The 19,511-nt window shown below is 39.8% G+C and overlaps 2 protein-coding genes across 3 annotated transcripts in view; both read left to right on the top strand.

Moving 5' to 3' along the window:
- The window catches only part of ST13 (ST13 Hsp70 interacting protein), a 23,538-nt gene extending 10,936 nt beyond the window's left edge, over positions 1–12,602 (top strand). Inside the window, exons 9-12 of the mRNA XM_042468412.1 lie at positions 5,721–5,837; positions 6,771–6,834; positions 9,149–9,261; positions 10,957–12,602. Coding sequence (XP_042324346.1) covers positions 5,721–5,837; positions 6,771–6,834; positions 9,149–9,261; positions 10,957–11,085 — 423 coding nt within the window. The 3' untranslated portion in view covers positions 11,086–12,602. The remainder of the gene's footprint in view (positions 1–5,720; positions 5,838–6,770; positions 6,835–9,148; positions 9,262–10,956) is intronic.
- A 5,542-nt stretch (positions 12,603–18,144) lies between these two features.
- Positions 18,145–19,511, top strand: part of SLC25A17 (solute carrier family 25 member 17) — a 17,282-nt gene continuing 15,915 nt past the window's right edge. Inside the window, exon 1 of one of the 2 annotated variants that reach the window (XM_042469281.1) lies at positions 18,145–18,226. In XM_042469281.1, coding sequence (XP_042325215.1) covers positions 18,173–18,226 — 54 coding nt within the window. In that variant the 5' untranslated portion in view covers positions 18,145–18,172. Of the gene's footprint in view, positions 18,235–19,511 lie in introns of both variants that reach the window. The other variant, XM_042469282.1, reaches the window with a different exon arrangement.

Below are 19,511 nucleotides of genomic sequence, written 5' to 3'. Positions count from 1 at the left end.
AAGAGACAGTGCCCTCCCTCCGAACTGTCATCCTTGGGCCTGTGAGGGGAGAGCAGGCCGGCCTGAAGAGACAGTGCCCTCCCTCCGTAACTGTCATCCTTTGGGCCTGTGAGGGGGAGAGAACAGGCTAGCCTGAAGTCACAGTACTTGACTGTATATTATATTGTAACATGTTTAAAATGTATATTCCCTTTGAACTTGGAAACCGCTTTGATCTCTCAGGAAAAGCGGTATAGAATAAAATAATAAATAAATAAATATCCCAATTTCAGGATGAATAACCTTTGGCCATAAGTATCTTAAATAAAACTTATCTTTAGATAGTTTTTTTCCTCAAAAAGCATTTAATTTTAAAAATCCAATTTCAGTAAAAAAAATAAAATTGATTTTTATCCAATCTGGTCTGGTGTAAACCTCAAAACTGGTGCTAGGGTGGATGGGTTTCTTCATGAGTAAGTGGAATTCTATGCATGAGGACTCTTCTCCACAGGCCCCCAGTGTAGGTTGGCACTCCATCATGTATCTGAGTGGACAGAACTGGGACAGGTGCAATCCACTCATTCATCTAGGTCCTGAAATTTAATCATCTTAGCCCCTTGATCCACAATCAAGTCATGAATGGCTTGTTTGGTTTTTTTAAGTGGACTGATCTGACATTCAGCCCTCAGCACCATTAAACTGGAGCATGGGGTAACAGAAAAACCTTAGATCGTAGGGTTGGGAGCAGGATTGAAACACCTTTTTGTAATTAATGTTTGTAATTTTTGGGTGGGTTTTTTGAGGCTATGAGGCCGTGTTCCAGAAGAGTTTATTTTGACATTTCTGTGGCTGGCATCCTCAGAGAATGTGGTATGGCAGAGAGTGGAGCAAATATACAGTTTAGGTTGAATGGAACAATTTGCATGTTTAATCTTGTATTGTTCTGTTGTTTGAATGGCAAGGCCTCATTCATGGGCTGGCTCTTGAATTTGGTGTTTTTCAGACTGGTTGCCAAACTTTGTTTGCTTTAAGGGTTTCTTCTTTCCTGTTGAAGTTGCCCAGGTGTTTATGGATTTCAAAAATAGAGATTCTTTTATATTATCTGTATTCTTGAAATGGTCTGGAGGCTTATTCAATAAAGATTGTATGTATGTATGTACCCTTGATTTCAATGCTTCCCTGCGCATTCTGACCTGATAGTTGTTGACATGATCCAGAATTCAGTGTTTCAAACAGCATTTTATGCCCAGGATGTTTAATAATAAAAATATAATAAATAAATAAAACTTTCATTTTATCCCGTTTTTCTGTGACAAGTCAATTAAAGCGGCTTACAACACGTTAAATTTATGTCCCAAATTCCTCCCCTGAAAACAGATTAAACAAGTTACAATAAACCATCTATTAAAAACACATTAAAAAATAAAGTGAGGACAGAGCGTGGACTGATACATGATGTGAGGGCAGTCATTCTGTGGCCGGGCACTTTTATTCAGGAAAGGCCTGCTGGAGAAGATCCGTTCTGACAGCTTTTTTATTTATAATGTGTTCTACTACTGCTATTATTCGGCTGACCCATTCTGCTGCGTGTCTCTTGTTCCTTGATTCGTGTTTGAACACTGCATTTGTGGTCCCTATGTAGACTTGTCTGCAGCTGCATGGTATACAGTAAACTCCTGAGGCCATGAAAGGTCTCTCCTGTCCTTCGCTGAATGCAGCATTTGCTGGATTTTCTTGGTCAGTTTGTAGACCATCTGGGGGGGGTGTGTTTTCCTCACCAGTTTCCCTATTCTGTCTGTGACTGCTTTGATGTATGGTAAAAAATAGCTCTCTTTGGGTGATTGTGTGTCTTCACTTCTGTGAGTTTTTCTGGGTCTGTCAGCCTTTCTGATTTCTAGCTGGACTAACCTTAGCCTGTAGAGCCCAATCTAAGTGCTTCAGTTCATCTTCCAAGAAGTGGGGTTCACAGATCCTTTTGGCCCAGTGTACCAATGTTTTTATGGTGCTCATCGGCCTTCACATAATCATTACTAAAAGCTGGAAATATGTTAGTTGAAAAGAGTTTGAGCTATTGCTCAATAAGAACCCCACTGAGAGTGGAATAACGAGGAGAAAGTAACTTAGATGTGTTTATTTATTAATGGTGTCCTTCAAAAGTGAAAGAGTGTAGGTTAGAGTTTCTTCTTTTCAGCAAAGAGTCTGGAACAATGTTGGTTCACAGACGTGGAAAGGACATTGATAAATCCAGAGACTTAAGACTGTTTGCTCTTATAAAGCCAGACTGTATTAATGGACTGGACTTTTTTTCTTCTTTAGTTGCCTGTCCACATGTTTCAATGGTGAACTACTACTTTTTTTACTGCTGCTTTTGCTCTTTTGTTTTGTAAGTTGCTGTATGAGGACTTTTAAAATATACGTATATATGCGACCATACGTTGAGAAAGTCATCCCTCTCTTAGTGTGACCACATATTTTTTTAAACTTGTGGCATGCCTACAAATCATAAATACTAACAATTTCATGAAAGATATACAAAGATGCAGCTCCTTCCACTTTGCATAATTTCCACACGTGCACTTAATTGTTGCTGTTTGTTGTTGTTAACTGCCGTCAAGTCAGCTTTGACTTATGGTGACTCTATGAATAAGAGAGCTCCAACCCACCCTATCAACAGCTTAGCTCAGCTCTTACAGACTTAGGATCATGGCTTTCTTGATTGAGTATATCCATCTGTAATGTGGTCTTCCTCTTTTCCTACTGCCATCTACCTTACTGAGCATTATTTTCTTTCTGGTGAGTCATGTATTCTATGTCCAAAATTCAACAGTCTACTTTTAGTTGTGAAGATTTCTCAACTCTCTCTAGAAGTCAAGATGTCATACGTTGGACATATCATAAGAATTCATACCAAACATAAGTCACCTTTCACAAATATTTCACATTCTAAACCAATTCCCAAGTACAAGATGTACAATATTTCTCATAGTGGCACTGTTTCTCTGATCTGGCAAATTCACCTTCATCTTAAACTACTGTACTGTAATGCCTTTACTTTACCTGAAGAGACAGTACCCTCCCTCCATAACTGTCATCCTTGGGCCTGTGAGGGAGAGAACAGGCCGGCCTGAAGAGACAGTGCCCTCCCTCCGTAACTGTCATCCTTGGGCCTGTGAGGGGGAGAGCAGGCCGGCCTGAAGAGACAGTGCCCTCCCTCCGTAACTGTTATCCTTGGGCCTGTGAGGGAGAGAACAGGCTAGCCTGAAGTCACAGTATTCTTGACTGTATATTATATTGTAACATGTTTAAAATGTATATTCCCTTTGAACTTGGAAACCGCTTTGATCTCTCAGGAAAAGCGGTATAGAAATAAAATAAATAAATAAATAGATAATCCCAATTTCAGGATGAATAACGTTTGGCCATAATGTATCTTAAATAGAAAACTTATCTTTAGATAGTTTTTTTCCCCAAAAAGCATTTAATTTTAAAAATCCAATTTCAGTAAAAAAAATAAAATTGATTTTTATCCAATCTGGTCTGGTGTAAACCTTCAAAACTGGTGCTAGGGTGGATGGGTTTCTTCATGAGTAAGGTGGAATTTTTGACATTTCTGTGGCTGGCATCCTCAGAGAATGCTGGTATGGCAGAGAGTGGAGCATATATACAGTTGGTTGAATGGAATCAATTTGCATGCTAATCTGTGTATTGTTCTGTTGTTGAATGGCAAGGCCTCATTCATGGGCTGGCTCTTGAATTTGGTGTTTTTCAGGACTGGTAGCCAAACTTTGTTTGCTTTAAGGGTTTCTTCTTTCCTGTTGAAGTTGCCCAGGTGTTTATGGATTTCAAAAATAGAGATTTCTTTTTATATTATCTTGTATTCTTTGAAATGGTCTGGAGGCTTATTCAATAAAGATTGTATGTATGTATGTACCCTTGATTTCAATGGCTTCCCTGCGCATTCTGACCTGATAGTTGTTGACATGATCCAGAATTTCAGTGTTTTCAAACAGCATTTTATGCCCATGATGGTTTAAATAAAAATAATAAATAAATAAATAAAACTTTCATTTATATCCCGTTTTTCTGTGACAAGACAATCAAAGCGGCTTACAACACGTTAAATTTATGTCCCAAATTCCTCCCCTGAAAACAGGATTAAACAAGTTACAATTAAACCATCTATTAAAAACACATTAAAAAATAAAGTGAGGACAGAGCGGTGGACTGATACATGATGTGAGGGGCAGTCATTCTGTGGCCGGGCACTTTTATTCAGGAAAGGCCTGCTGGAAGAGATCCGTCTTGACAGCTTTTTTAATTTATAATGTGTTCTACTACTGCTGATTATTCTGGCTGACCCATTCTGCTGCATGTCTCTTGTTCCTTGATTCGTGTTTGAACACTGCATTTGGTGGTCCCTATGTAGACTTGTCTGCAGCTGCATGGTATACAGTAAACTCTTGAGGCCATGAAAGGGTCTCTCCTGTCCTTCGCTGAATGCAGCATTTGCTGGATTTTCTTGGTCAGTTTGTAGACCATCTGGGGGGGGGGGGGTGTTTCCTCACCAGTTTCCCTATTCTGTCTGTGACTGCTTTGATGTATGGTAAAAAATAGCTTCCCTTTGGGTGATTGTGTGTCTTCACTTCTGTGAGTTTTTCTGGGTCTGTCAGCCCTTCTGATGTCTGAGCTGGACTAATCTAAGTGCTTCAGTTCGTCTTCCAAGAAGTGGGGTTCACAGATCCTTTTGGCCCAGTGTACCAATGTTTTTATGGTGCTCATCGGCCTTCACATAATCATTACTAAAAGCTGGAAATATGTTAGTTGAAAAGAGTTTGAGCTATTGCTCTTAATAAGAAGCCCACTGAGAGTGGGATAACAGAGGAGAAAGTAACTTAGATGTGTTTATTTATTAATGGTGTCCTTCAAAAGTGAAAGAGTGTAGGTTAGAGTTTCTTCTTTTCAGCAAAGAGTCTGGAACAATGTTGGTTCACAGACATGGAATAGGAACATTGATAAATCCACGAGACTTAAGACTGTTTGCATCTTATAAAGCCAGACTTGTATTAATGGACTGGACTTTTTTTCTTTCTTTAGTTGCCTGTCCACATGTTTCAGTGGTGAACTACTACTTTTTTTACTGCTGCTTTTGCTCTTTTTGTTTGTAAGTTGCTGTATGAGGACTTTTAAAATATACCGTATATATGCGACCATACGTTGAGAAATTTTTGCCCCAAAATGGCCTCCAAAATCCTGGGTACACATGCACGTGGCAATACAGTACTTTGACCAAGCCCCTCCCCAGCAGCCTCTTTCCAGCAAAGCTGCCTCCACTGGGGAAAGCCCAGCTGAGGACAGGCTGGAAAGGGCGATCAGTTGCCCTGCAACCTCTCCCCAGCTGAGCTCCTTCCACAGAGGCAAGCCCAGCTGCGGAGAGCCTGGGAAGGGTGATCAATCGCCAGCAGCCTTTCCCCAGCTGGGCTGCCCCCTTAAGTCTGACCCTCAGCATATCCACGGGTCATATAAAAGTCTACATTTTTGGCCCCAAAAGTTGATCTCGACTTCTACATGAAGTCGACTTATAGTTGAGTATATACAGTAAAATAAAAGTTGCAGTGTATATCAGTTCTCTCTCAGATCATTGGTGGAGTATGTATCAATTAAAAATAGCTATGGTGAGGAGAGTACAAAGCTGGTGTGTTTGCTTTGGATGCATCTGATAAATACTCTTCCATGTGCTTCAGGCTCAGAAGATTGCAGAACACAGGAGAAAATATGAACGAAAGCGTGAAGAAAAAGAAATCAGGGAAAGGATGGAAAGAGTAAAGAAAGCCCGAGAAGAACATGAAAAAGCTCAAAGGGTAAGAACGTAACAGACCATGTATACTAAGAAGTTAACGTAACATTACAGTATATCCAAAATTTTTGTGCACATGAATTCTGTAATGCAGTTTGTGGCAACTGTGGGAGTTGTTTTTCCAGCTGTCGTAAATTCTGGTTCTTGCATATTAGTGTGTTATCAGTTTCAAATTATCTTCTTTACTTTAGTGTCCTGTGTTTAACTGAATCTGCCTGTAGTCTAACAGAATTTTAAAATGGTATAAAAGAAATGCACTGTAGTTTGAAACCCACTGCTAGAATTGTGTGAGGGCATATCAGGCAACATAAGCATTAAATGACAAATTTTTTGAAAAATCCAATTTTTCTGTGTTAACATGGACTGAAGCAGTGTCACAGAATGCTGCAGTCCCTGGAGCATATAGACTTTAGATCTACATCACCTCTCCTAATTTGCAGTTATTGGATGCACTCCCTCGATTACTCATGGAGGGGCGACCTCCTCTGTTTTCGATGGCGTGCGCCTCATTCAAGCCTACGAGACTTGAATATGTGCGAGCCTCCATTTGCGAGGGGAGGTGGGTGTCTGGAACGGCTCCCCCGCAAAAACAGAAGGCCAACTGTACTTGTAACCATCTTGGACCATTTGTTCTATTTTTCTACAGACCAGTTTGTGAAGTTATAGAACAAGGGTGGACAAAGTGTAGCCTGCAGTCTACAAGCGGCTCTCCAAGACCTCTTCTACCCCCTGGCCATTTTCAGAGGGTGGGTGAGGCTATTTTAGACATGTGAAGGGCTATTTCAAAACTGGAAGAGGGACCACTCAAGAGCGGTGCCAAGGGATATTTGAAAATGACAGCTGCTTCTCTTCAGGATCTGTGGGGCAAGTTTAGGAGTCCTCTGACTCATATAAATTGTCCACTCTGCCTGTGACCCATTCTCATAATACTTTGCAGGAAGAAGAAGCACGTCGACAGGCAGGAGGACCTCAATTTGCTGGTTTCCCAGGTGGCTTCCCAGGTATGAATTTGTTTTAGATAATTTGATTAGATGAAGCTCTTTTCTTATTTCTTCCTTTTAAGAGGTGAGGTAGGAGAAATCCTGAAGGAGATGGCCTGTTTGGCTGTAGCACTCCATCTGTGGAACTGGTTTTGGACTGTGGACTGCTGGTTGACTGATTCATGATCTCCCTCACTAATTTACTTGAGCAGCTATACAGAGCAACAATGCTTTCTTTACACATCAGGAAAAAAGACCGTTTTAATATCTCCTCAGCCCCCCTTTAAATGTATTACAATCTCGCTAATAACTCTTTTCATGCTAGTTATATATATTGTTTGGTTGATTACTTCTTCACTGTTGTTAAGTGCCTTTTCAAGTTGTTTCCAACTTGTGGCAATCCTAAGCAGTACCTGTTATGGGGCATTCTTGCAAGATTTCTTCAGAGTTGGTTTAGCATTGCTTTTCTCTGAGAGAGTGTAACTTGTCCAAGGCCACCCAGTGGGTTTTCTTGGCTGAATGCTGATTTGAACCCTGGCCTCCCAGAATCTTAGTCTAGCACTCAGATCACTACACCATGCTGATATTTTATGGCTGGATTGATGTTTTTCATCTGAAAAGCACTTTCATCTGAAAGAGACTTTTCTTTATACTGTGTAATTTTGTCCTAAAACCAGATTAGATGAAGAGTAGTATATGTATCTTCTTTGCTTTAGTGTATCTATACCTCTCATAGACCTACAGAAGGAAGAATAAGTCTGTACAGTGGTACCTCGGGATACGAAATACCCAGGTTACGAATTTTTCGGGATACGAAAAAATCCCATAGGGATTTATTGTTTCGGGTTACGAACGTTTTTTCGGGTTACGAAAAAACTCCGCCGCTGTTTAAATGGAGCCGCGGCAGAGCCGCGGCTTTTTTCCCCATTAGCGCCTATGGCAATTCGGGTTACGAAGGTTTTTCGGGTTACGAAATTAGCCGCGGAACGAATTAATTTCGTAACCCGAGGCACCACTGTAATTTCCACCCCTAGTCTTCCTTCGTGTATATCTTTACTGTATCAACCTTATCTGCTAGGAAGTAGGGCACTTCATTATACTACGTTCCTCATGCTCTTATCCAGCATATGCAATAGTGAAGAATGCTGGGAGTTGTAATCCAACAATATCTGGAGGACTGCATGATTCCCACTCCTAAAGTAGACAAACCAGGCAGTAGAGTCCAGAATCAGGAGGCAAAATAGAAGTCCAACAGAGTCCTACCCATGGGTGAAGGACATTTGAGACCCAGAATCATGCAGTTGTCCAAGGTCCAAAACTGTTTGAATTCAAGCAGCATCCAGATAGGGGCAGCCCAATGGTGAAGTCAAACACAGTCCAAGATCAGGTACTGATGTATCATCTATAACACAAGGCAAAGGGTCTCAGGGTCTCAGGCAGAGGACAGGTATTGCTCCCAGCAGCTTGTCCAGCTTGAAACTGAGGCTTTTGCAGCTGAGACCCCACTGTAGGTTGAGCTGGAGGCATCTCAGCAAAATGTATTACCAGAAGCAAGACCCTCCTCCCAAGGAGACTGCTTACACTGGAATAGCCATTACTCCCATGTAATACTTCTTTACAGATAGATACTTTGCTGAGTATCTACCTCTACCCTAGCTTGTACTTTTATCTTATGCTGCTCTCTGAAGTTGGGAGTAGACTTAGCCTTGCTCCCTGAGTCCAGCAGTAGGCATCCATCTCATGCATAAAGCAGCCTCTGCCTCAGCTCCTGATGGTTCATGTTAAACAAAAGCAACTGATTTCAGTGGGTTTATGCTCATCATTAATGGAGGAATCCTACAGCAGGCACATTACATCCTTCAATCAGATGACGTAAGAGGGCATTGTGGTTCTTTGATGGGAGTCTATTGTCATGTGCCTCCACTCCAATTTAAAGCAACCCTTTTCTAGGGATTTCTTTGCAATATTTATTCAGAGGAGGTTTGTCATTGTCTTCCTGTTAAGTCTAGAGAGAGTAATTTGCCCAGGTGACCAGGTGAGTTTCATTGACTGATTGGGAATTCAAATATGGTATTGTGGAGTCACAGCCACCACTCTATGCTGAATCTTTTATGGTTAGACAAAGTTAAGAGGTGGCTTCCTTTACTAAATAGATTGTTATTTGACTTGGTGTAAATTGTGCCTTTGAGATAAAAATTTAGGGTAAAGTTTTGCCCTTCAGATCAAGGAGAACATGTTATCAGCTTGCTTTCCTGGATACACTAAGGTTCCTGAGAATGAGGAAATGTTAAGACATATATGGTCTAATGCAGTGTTTTCCTTCTTTTATTTGAAGGTGGTTTTCCTGGTGGCATGCCTGGTGGAATGCCTGGTGGAATGCCTGGGATGGGCGGCATGCCTGGACTTAATGAAATTCTTAGTGATCCTGAAGTTCTTGCAGCCATGCAGGTGAGAACAAAGCAAATAAAAATAACCATGCAAGCTGAGAGATGTTTGGACTCACGTACTTGCTTCTTTAACAACTTTCTTCCAGAATATTTGCTGCTTCCATTAATTATTTATTTCCAGCATCTTTATCCTGTCTTTCCAATTCAGAAATGCTCTGAGTATAGCACTCCTACTGCCTTGGTAACAAACAAAACTTTTTCTTAGGCAGAGCATGGGCGAGGGCCATTTCTACTTGTTTAGAGGTTCCCAAAGAGCTTGAGACAGCATACTCACAGGCATCATGGGAAGTTAGTTATGCTGAGAGATGTTGCCTGCCCCAAAGTCACTCATTGGGTTCCATGGCCAAATAAGGATTTGAACTCCAGTAATCTTCCTGCTGGTTGAGAATGCTTGGGTCCAGTATCAGACCAGCTCTCTGTAACTAAAACAGTGGAAGAGTTGGATTTTATATTAACTAGTACACTCATACATCATATGGTGTCTGAATGTAATGTGATATGTGAGGATTTTCAATTTTTTGGAAACATGCCTGTGATTTGGGTTGCTATCAGAAACAAAAATACTAGTTTGAAAGGGTGGATGGAAAAACTACACTTACGACAAATCCTCCTTTTCTGTTTTTATTTTCTCAAAGTAAGAATATTCTGTGCTGGATTCAGCCTGTTTTGTTTGGCATAGATAGAGTGTTACCTTCATGTGAGCTGGAGGCCAGTTCTGCATCTCAAGGCTCCATACTCAGTTTCCTGTAGAGTAGCCATTCTCAATTGGTATCAAATGAATAGTTTTTTGATACAACAAACCCTGACTGTTAAATTCACCTTTTGGTGCTGGATTGCAGCAGGGTATCTGCAGTAAACAATGCAGACTTTCAGCTAAGAAAGAGCAGGATTCTACTCAGGCTGATTGTATTGTAGCTTTTGTGCTCACTCTTAACTGTTCAATCTCAAATTATTGTGTGTGTGTGTGTGTGTGTGTGTGTGTGTGTGACTGACTTTGGGTCACTTGCCAACTTGAGGTGGCCCCCATGAATTTCATAGGGTTTTCTTAAGCAAGGAGAGCACAGAGGTGGTTTTTCATTGTCCTCCTCTGAAATATAGCCCACAACATGTGTTATTCCCTAGTGGTCCCCACTCCAAGTATTAAGGAGGCCTCACCTGCTTAGCTTTCAAGGATATTTACACTATTCAAAATTATCAGGGTATGAGTATGAGTTTGTTGATTGCTAAAAGAAATAAGCCATCACAATTCAATATAATTAAGGTAAAATACAAACAAACTATAATGACAGTAATAAATTTAAAATGGAATATAGGTAACAAGCATCTGCCATGTGTAATTCTTATAAATAATTTTGATGTTTAAACTTATTTGTGGACAAGGCAAATTTTGTAACCATACCATTCATGTAGGCATTATTGCTCGCCAGAAGGGTACAAATCTGTTCAAGGGGAGGTCGTTTGGAAAGAGAGTGGAGAATATGATTAAGAAACTTTTATCTAGTGACCTATAGAGAAGGTATTTCAAAAGATAGTGGTGAATGTTCTTTATTTCCCCTGACTCACAAATGCAAAGTCATTTTATTTAATTCTATGTCAGATTGAAGTTTTAGCCTACTAAAGCATTAAATTAAAAAAAACCTGCTTAATTTCATTCAGTATTACAGGGCCAACTCATTTTCCCCTTCTTGTTTTCCAGGATCCAGAGGTCATGGCAGCTTTCCAAGATGTTGCCCAGAACCCAGCAAACATGTCAAAGTACCAAAATAACCCCAAAGTCATGAATCTCATTGGCAAATTATCATCCAAATTTGGAAGTCAATCATAAAATCCTCTTTGATTGCAAGACATGGGGGAAGTATTGATTGTTTACTGTACGTTGCAATAACACAAACCATTGTACCTCTGATTCTCTAAAGAGAACTGGAGTGCTCTGGGAAGAATCCTCTCTCCTCCCTCCATGCATCCGAATTAAATGGCAGCCAGTTCATGATTGTATCCAAATTCTGTTTGAAAAACACTTTTCCCCCTTGTCACTATCTTTGCCCTGTCTTACTCAACAGTAGTGCAGTTCACTTTTGTATTTCATTAAATGTAAGCTTCCAGTAGATTGTACCAAAAAGTGTAGGAGGGGTGGTTTGGGGTGTGTTTTTTTTTAAAGTAGTGGAAGTGAGGGAAGATAATTGGGGGTGTTTTTTATAATGGTGTTGGGTTTCTGTTTCCCAGTAACTGGAATTCTTGTTCTGACATGAGCAAGTGCGGCTCACTGTTTCTATTTTCATGAGAAGTAATAGTACACAACTCATATTCACTATTTACATTCACAAGGGTGACTTAAAACAGTTAAAATCAAACTCTTATTAGATCAGATCCCTGCAACAAGGGAAAATGCCCTTACTGTTGCACGCTTTAGCTCTAAATATTTTAGTGCACGTGCTATTGAAGCTGGACTGCTTACACTATCAAAGTTTAGCAGAGTAACAGGTTTGTCAAGGTATGTAGGGGGCAAATGTTTCTATCAGCATTAATAACCTAATTGACTTCAGTGTTTGGGAATCTTTTTGTTGAACTGAATTTACTTTTGGACATTATTGCCTGGCTTAACTTCTTAATATAATTGGAGGGAAAATAACTGAATCCTATCACCTTCTTGCATTAATTTTTTGAATAGTTCGTAATGCAGATATACAATATAGGTTTGTTAATGGCTGAAACTCTGGATTCTGAGATCATGAAGCTCCTAATGATCATACATATCTTGGCCAGATCCTTTAGATTTGATGATATTACTTCCATTCATTCAGTTGAATACTTTCATATAACCCCATCATCAATCTCTAATATTAGTAGTTATATTTTTGTTAATGTCATACTCTAATATTGATACTTGTGCAGGTTAAGAGGGAGAGGTAAAGTGCTGGAATAGCAGCTCTTAAGTGTAATTACAGCATGTGTATTCGCTTGAACACCTTGCTGAAATGTTCATCGATAATTAATGCAATTAAACTTTCTTTTTTGTCAATACTAATTTCTGCTCTTAATGTTGGAAAGCTTATAGTAATTAAGTCTTGGTCTCTTCTAGAACTTTTCAGTGTTTCCTGTTCTGTGCTCTTGTAATTTTGTCTGAATCAATTATTAATGTGTTTTCTGTTTTTAATTAAACTTGGTCTGGTTTAGGAACTCAACAGAGTCCAAAAAATAAACTCCAGAAAGATTTTTTCCCTCATACATTAATTATCTTGTCAAATAAATCAAACGATGAATTCATTTTTGCTTAAGAAATAGTTCTAAAAATACTTCAAAAATAGTTGCCTTTAAAGATAATAAAGATTGGTTTTGAAGAAAGTTGTGGTTTATCTTTGCATAAGCAGTGTTTAAGATACTTAGAACAAATCATTGGGAAGGTATTCAAGAGTATATACCTGCAGTACCTCTCCTATAGAACAGGGTACGGTCTTCCTTTTGATTTGGAGAAAGGCAAAGCAAAAATGTCAAGTGAACGTATGGGAGGTAAAATGTGAAAATAGACAACGATCCTTTCTGTAGAGCAGGCCAGTATTCCTCTTACTACTATCCTGGCATTAGTCTTGATCCCTCTTTAACCAATATTTTTTTAAAAAAACTGCTGAGGCATCACTATGTGCAAAAACAGATAGCATCACTATGTGAATGTCACAGCATTTTTGTGAATTGGCATTCAGAAATGCAGTTGGCCTTCTGTATCCATGGATTCTGCATCCACAGATTCAACCATCGACAGCTTGAAATTATACAACTCCAAAAAGCAAACTTTGATTTTGCCATTTTATATAAAGGACACTATTTTACTGTGCCACTAAATATGATAGCACTTGAGCATTCATGTTTTCGGTATCCACAAGATGTCCTGGAACCAAACTCTAGCGGATACCAAGGGCCTACTGTACAGCATATATGCTGTAATCAACAGATGGTGTAAGAAACTTCAGTTGGGGGAGGGATGTGTTGTTGCCAGGGATACCAGATAGACAAATGCAAACTTTATGGTATATAACCATAGGCTTTTATAATATACAAAATGTAACATTAAAAATTAGGCATACATTTTAAAAACACATTTTTACAGATCTGGATAAAACCATTTTATAAAACCATTGAACAAGAAAGTGTTAAATCAATAATTAAATTACAATATGTTCCTTTATTAACCAAGCACACAGTTTCTTAGCTGCCAGTGCAAATTGGATTACTGGATATGTGAAAAATAGCTGATTGTCAGCTAACAATTCTGCTACTTTCTGGAGTGTGAAATCCGTATATAGCTGAATAACGGGTGACAAAAATCTTTGGCAATGGTGTGAATAAATTGAGTAGAACAATTAATGAATTATACTGCATTAGCAATCTTGTTACAAGCAAATACACATTTCCTTTCAATAACTGGAATACCTAGAAATCTCTTTTCAAGATACGCTGAAAGCATCTGCTAGAACTTGGATTCTGGAAAAGCTTTTAGAAACTCAGAAAAGACCAAGGCTTAAAAAAACTGGCCTTGTTTGGCTGACCTGGATCTGTGGGTACCAAGTGGTAAATTGTGCCCCAACTATGGCTGTTTTGTCTTGGCTAGCATCATGATAAAAAAAAAACACCATCCAGTTTTTAAGGCTGTAAGGACTTGGATCATTCTCTGTTAAGGTTGAAGTCCTTACCTAAGAAAATCTTATGAAATTAATGGGATCACACACAAGATTGCAGACCTTTGTCTTGGCGTCATTGTGCCCATCTGCCAAACCAGAGTTGTTCTAGTCAGCAAAGTTTGCTAAGGGGTTGTTTTTGTTGTTTTCCCTTCCTTCGCTGCCTCAGAGGGAAGAAGAGCTCTGCAAAGAACAAACAAAAAAAAAGTTTGCTAAGGGAATGGTCCTCAAGTCCATTTAATACATGGCATAAACTAAAGAAAACCAGGTGAATTCTACCTGCAATTGAGGGAAGACCCAACTCGGCTCTAAGATGAGCAGTGGAAACCTTGGGGGAAAGCCAAAAATCTGTTGCATGAATTTCACCTGCAAAATTTCCAAAGCAGACTTGCATCATCTCTCCAGGTTTCTGCTCCATATAGCGTTTAGAGTTAATTTTAACAGTAAAAACCTTTAGGGCATGATTTATTCCCTCTAGTGTAGAAATACTTTTTAAGTTGTCTAATGATCTGGCACTTAGGTAAGATTCTAGTGGCTCTTAAATGTTGCTTCCAAGAAAGTTCATCACCAAAATGCAGCCTCAAGTATTTAAATGAGAGAGTACCCCTGTTCTAAGAGATGCCCATCAAGACCACTTACAATTAGGGGTTCTCTTCCTGAAAACCACAATCTTAGTTTTAGAATAGTTGCCAAACACCGATAGTAAGTTTGTTGTGAGCCTTGCCATCATATAATGCAGCAGATAAAGCTATAGTAGGAGTGCTTGGTTCTACAGGTTCTACATGAAGCATTGTTTACCTGCAAAACTGGTTTTAAGAACAAAGTAAGACAAAAATAAGTGCCATGGGTAAAGCTGGTTCTACAATATCTACTCAGAATGCTTAATTACTATTTGTACATAGTTTAGAAATATGCAATCACTACATCCAGTTTGCAAATTCTTGACTGCTCATTCTTTGTATTCCTGCAGTGATCCCTGCACTGCAAAAAACATATCCTCCAACTGTACTAATTTGTCAGGGGTGGTCCCAGTTAATCTTCTGTTGTCCCACTTTTTCATCTTTTTAAATGTCCCAGTTTCTCTTTCCACTTTACCTCTTTGTCCTGGCTTACTTCAATTGCTACAAACTGAATTCAAAGTGAAAAATTAGTTTGCACTAAATATAGGGGTGGAGGCAGGAAAGGAATAGGATCTTGGTCTCAGTAGGATCAGCCAAAACCAAACTGCAGCCTCTGCCACTTCGTGTGTTCATCCTCATTAATAATTTGTCGTCTTGACCACACTGATGTTGCTTGGCCACGTTTATGTCTTTGCCCATGAAATATTGGTAGGTATAACATAGGAGAACCAGCTTGTTGGTCATGCATACATGCAAACCACCTAAACTATTCGTTGTGTCAATTCAAAACAAGGCAGGAAAATATATTAGTAATATCCGTCACAATTCCAGTAAAATGCTTGGCTGCCTAAAAAGGGCCTCTGAAAACAGTCATGTTGAAAATGAAGGACAATTTGGAATTCCTCCTGGACAGAAGGTTGAAATGGAGGACATATCTTGGGAAAGGTGTGAAATAATTTATGTACAGTTCAAAGATATAGCCATGTCAGTCTGTAGAATCAGTATGCAGAGAGATCTTGTAGCACTTTGAGACTGAAGGAAAGAAAGAAGTTGGCAGCATGAGCTTTTGTAGACTTCAGTCTATTTCCTCACTAAATAAATCTGAGGAAGTACAGTAGATTGAAATCTATGGAGTTTATCACACAGAGGAGATTGGGGGTTTATCCTGTGAATATCCTGGGGAAATTGAGTAATTACGCAAAACGATTTCACATGATGTGAAGTTGAAGGCTTTCATGGCCGGCATCCATATTTTTTTGTGGGTTTCTCGGGCTATATGGCCATGTTTTAGAAGAGTCAGGGTGAAATGTCAGGAAGAAACTCTTCTAGAACATGGCCACATAGCCTGATTTCACATGACATGGCACAAAACCTACCATGAAAGTGGTCTCAAATAAGCATTAACACACATCTTTTTACTTTCGGGATTTCAGCAACAATGCATTTCCTATCACTTTATTTGTGCAATTGCGTGTGATAATCATTCACACAATTACTCACCATTTTCGCTTTATTTGCAGGATGCTTTAAATGCGCTTTAATCTCTTTAATGCCGAAATTAGCCCCAGTGTGATAAACCCCTATACGTTTTATTTATAGACTGCTATTCCGCAATGATCATAGCGGTGTACAGTACAAATTGCAATAGAATACAATACAAAATACATGGTGACAGTTAAAGGAGGGAGGGGCCTCGTCCTTCAGGCAGTCCCTGATGTTGCTGGGTCTGCCTGGTCGCTCCCTCTGAGGCCAAGATGACCTTGCTGCCAACGTCTTTCAGTTATTTTCAAAGGTGCTACAAGATCTCTCTACAAATGTTTGCACGAGTCTCAAAGGCCTGAAACACATGGGCAAAAAGTGCTGGATTTGGGCTACGTTGGGAGCCTGGCGTTTAGACGACACATGCCCTGAATGTGGCCAGAAGCTGTGCTGATGCCACGCCAAGCAAGATGAACTAGGCCAAAAAGGAGCAGATATAATCCACTTCTTCTGGTGGCATGGTTCAGGACCACAGCAGTGGCCCAAATTGGGACCAGGACTGTTGCAGTTGCCACACAGTCTTGGAGCAATCAGGGCTGGAGAGGTCCTTTTGGCCCATCTGCTTTTTAAATTGGCCTCATTCCCACTACCTTTTAAATTGGATCGTGAATTGGTTTGAACCGATTGAAACGACCCTGGTTCCCACTTAATCCGAATCGCTGAAGTGATTCTGAGAGGGGGGCCATGCCCTAGACCCATTTAACCAGCATTTTTCCGATAAATCAGTTAGATCAGAATTGATTCAAATGTCCTCTTTGGCTGACTGGAACTGATTCATTTTGAATTGATTCATTTGTGAATGGGAACCACAAGTCAATTATTTTGGAGGGAAAAAATGCGACCGGGGCAAATGTAGTTTGAACCACGCTCCACTGTCGAATCGATCCATCAAATCGCACACTGATTTATCTGTAAGTGGGAATGGAAGCCAAGAATCCCAAATCTTAATTTGTTTTAAAATGAATGGTCTGTGTTTAGATGGTGGCCTCTTCCATTTGGCCTTCCAGGTCTTCAACTTTGTGCGCATCTTGCCTGGGAGCAATGCCTTGTCCATTTTACTAGGCTGACTTAAGAAGCAAAGATTGGCCTTATTATGAGTGTTTCTTTACTTTTATTTGGTCATGTCACACATTTTTCTTGAATGCCCTCCGTTTTACAGTGCCTTGTCCTCCTTTGCAATGAGGACACCTGGCCACCCTGTGAGAGAGCTGACTTGCCCGAGGCACCCAATAGGTTTTTATGCTTGAGCGGGGATTCAAACCTTAGGTCCCAAACACACTGCAGAAATAATCCAGTTTGGGACTGCTTTAACTGCCCCTGGCTCAGTGCTAGGGAGTTCTGGGAACTGTAGTTTTCAGACATTTCATAGGAGTTGGAAGAGACCCAAGGGCCATCCAGTCCAACCCCCTGCCATGCCATTTGGCCTTCTCTGGTGCCACAACAAAGTTAAGAGGTGATACCATAGCCCTGTTTGAATACTTGAAGGGATGCCATATTGAGGAGGGAACAAGTTTGTTTTCTGCTGCTCCAGAGATCAGGACCCAATGGAGCAATGGATGCAAGCTCCAGGAACAGAGATTCCACCTTAACATTAGGAGGAATGTCCTGACAGACAGTGGAAGATATTCCCTCAGAGAGTGTGTTTTTTGGAGGTCTTTAAACAGAGGCTGGATTGTTAGGAGTGCTTTGATTGTGGGTTTCTTGTGTGGCAAAATGGACTATGGCTTCAAAAAAAGGGAGGCTTTCTGACTGAGTCAGTTACGGATAACAGCCCCTTCCCACAGAAACTGGGGAGGAAAGAGGAGCAGGAGAAGAAAAGGCTGGTGGGCCTTGTTCTTTCGCCTCAGAACAAAGTGGGCGGGGCCTGAGGGGGAGGGGGGGGGGGGAGAGGCGTCGTGGCGCCCGCGCCAAGGCGGTTAAGGCCCGCTCTGTGGCGATTGGCGGAGGCCCTAAGGAACGTCGCGCGAGGTCACGTGGCTGGGCGGGGCCACTCTGCTGGCAGCCTTCTTCGATCTATACTTGAACTATCGTCAGTCAGCCGGCGAACTTGGAGGCGGCGGCGGCGGCGGCAGCAGCAGCAGCGATGGCCTCGGTGCTCTCCTACGAGAGTTTGGTTCACGCAGTGGCTGGAGCTGTGGTCAGTAGGCGAGTTCGGAGGGGGAACCTGGGAGGGAGGGAGGGAGGGGCTCTCGTTCAGGGTAATAATAATAATAATAATAATAAAGTGAACAATGAAATAACAAACAGTATAGTGGAATTAATGGGATACTATTATGTAATAATAATAATAATAATATAATAAATATATTTATATTTATTTATATTACATTTATTTATATAAAATTTATATTAAATAAATTATTATATTATATATTTATAATAAAATTATAAAAACAATACAATTTAAAAAACACTACTACCTAATAATAATGATAATTTTAATAATAAAGTGAACCATGAAATAACAAACAGTATAGTAGAAATAATGGGATACTATTATATATATATTAAAAATAATGCTAATACTAATAATTTTTAATAAGAAAGTGAAAAATATATTAAAAATTAATACTAGTGAACAATGGAATAACAAACTGAAGAGCGGGGTATAAGTAAATAAATATTATTATTATTATAGTGGAAATAATGGGATACTGTTATATATATTTTTAAAAAATTAATGCTACTATTAATAATTTTAATAATAGAGTGAAGAATGAAATAGCAAATACTATAGTGGAAATAATGAGATATGGTTATATATATTGTAAAATATAACAATTATAATCGTAAAAATAATAAAATAATAACAATAATACTAATAATTATAATAATTATAATAATAAAGTGAACAATAAAATAACAAATAGTATAGTGGAAATAATGAAATATTATCTATTTCTTAAAAATAACCTATTTAATAAAATATAACAATAATAGTAGTAATAGTTTTGTTGTTGTGTACCTTCCAGTCTTTTTCTGACTTGTGGCAACCCCAAGGCAACCCTGTCATGGGGTTTTCTTGGCACGTTTCTTGAGAGGGTGGGCTTTTGCCATTATTGCCACCCTCAGAGGCTGAGAGAGTGTGACTTGCCCAAGTCGTAAACCCAGTGGGTTTCCATGGCTGAGCTGGCATTTGAACACTTGTCTCTAGAGCAGTGGTTCCCAGACTTTGATCACCCAGATGTTTTGGACTTCAGCTCCCAGAAGCCCTGACAGTTGGCCATCTGTCTGGGGCTTCTGGGAGTTGAAGTCCAAAAACACCTGGAGGACCAAAGTTCGGAATCGCTGCTCTAGAGTCTTAGTCCACACTGCATATGCTTCCCAGTAAGCCAGGCAAAAGCAAACTGTTGCATCCTTTAAATACATATTTAAATAAATCCGTTAGCTTATACAGTATGTTCTTCCTCCTTAATAACTAA

The sequence above is a fragment of the Sceloporus undulatus genome, chromosome 5 (assembly GCF_019175285.1).
Source record: "Sceloporus undulatus isolate JIND9_A2432 ecotype Alabama chromosome 5, SceUnd_v1.1, whole genome shotgun sequence".
Classification (NCBI taxonomy): Eukaryota; Metazoa; Chordata; class Lepidosauria; order Squamata; family Phrynosomatidae; genus Sceloporus; species Sceloporus undulatus.
This window is presented reverse-complemented; position numbering and strand designations above follow the sequence as displayed.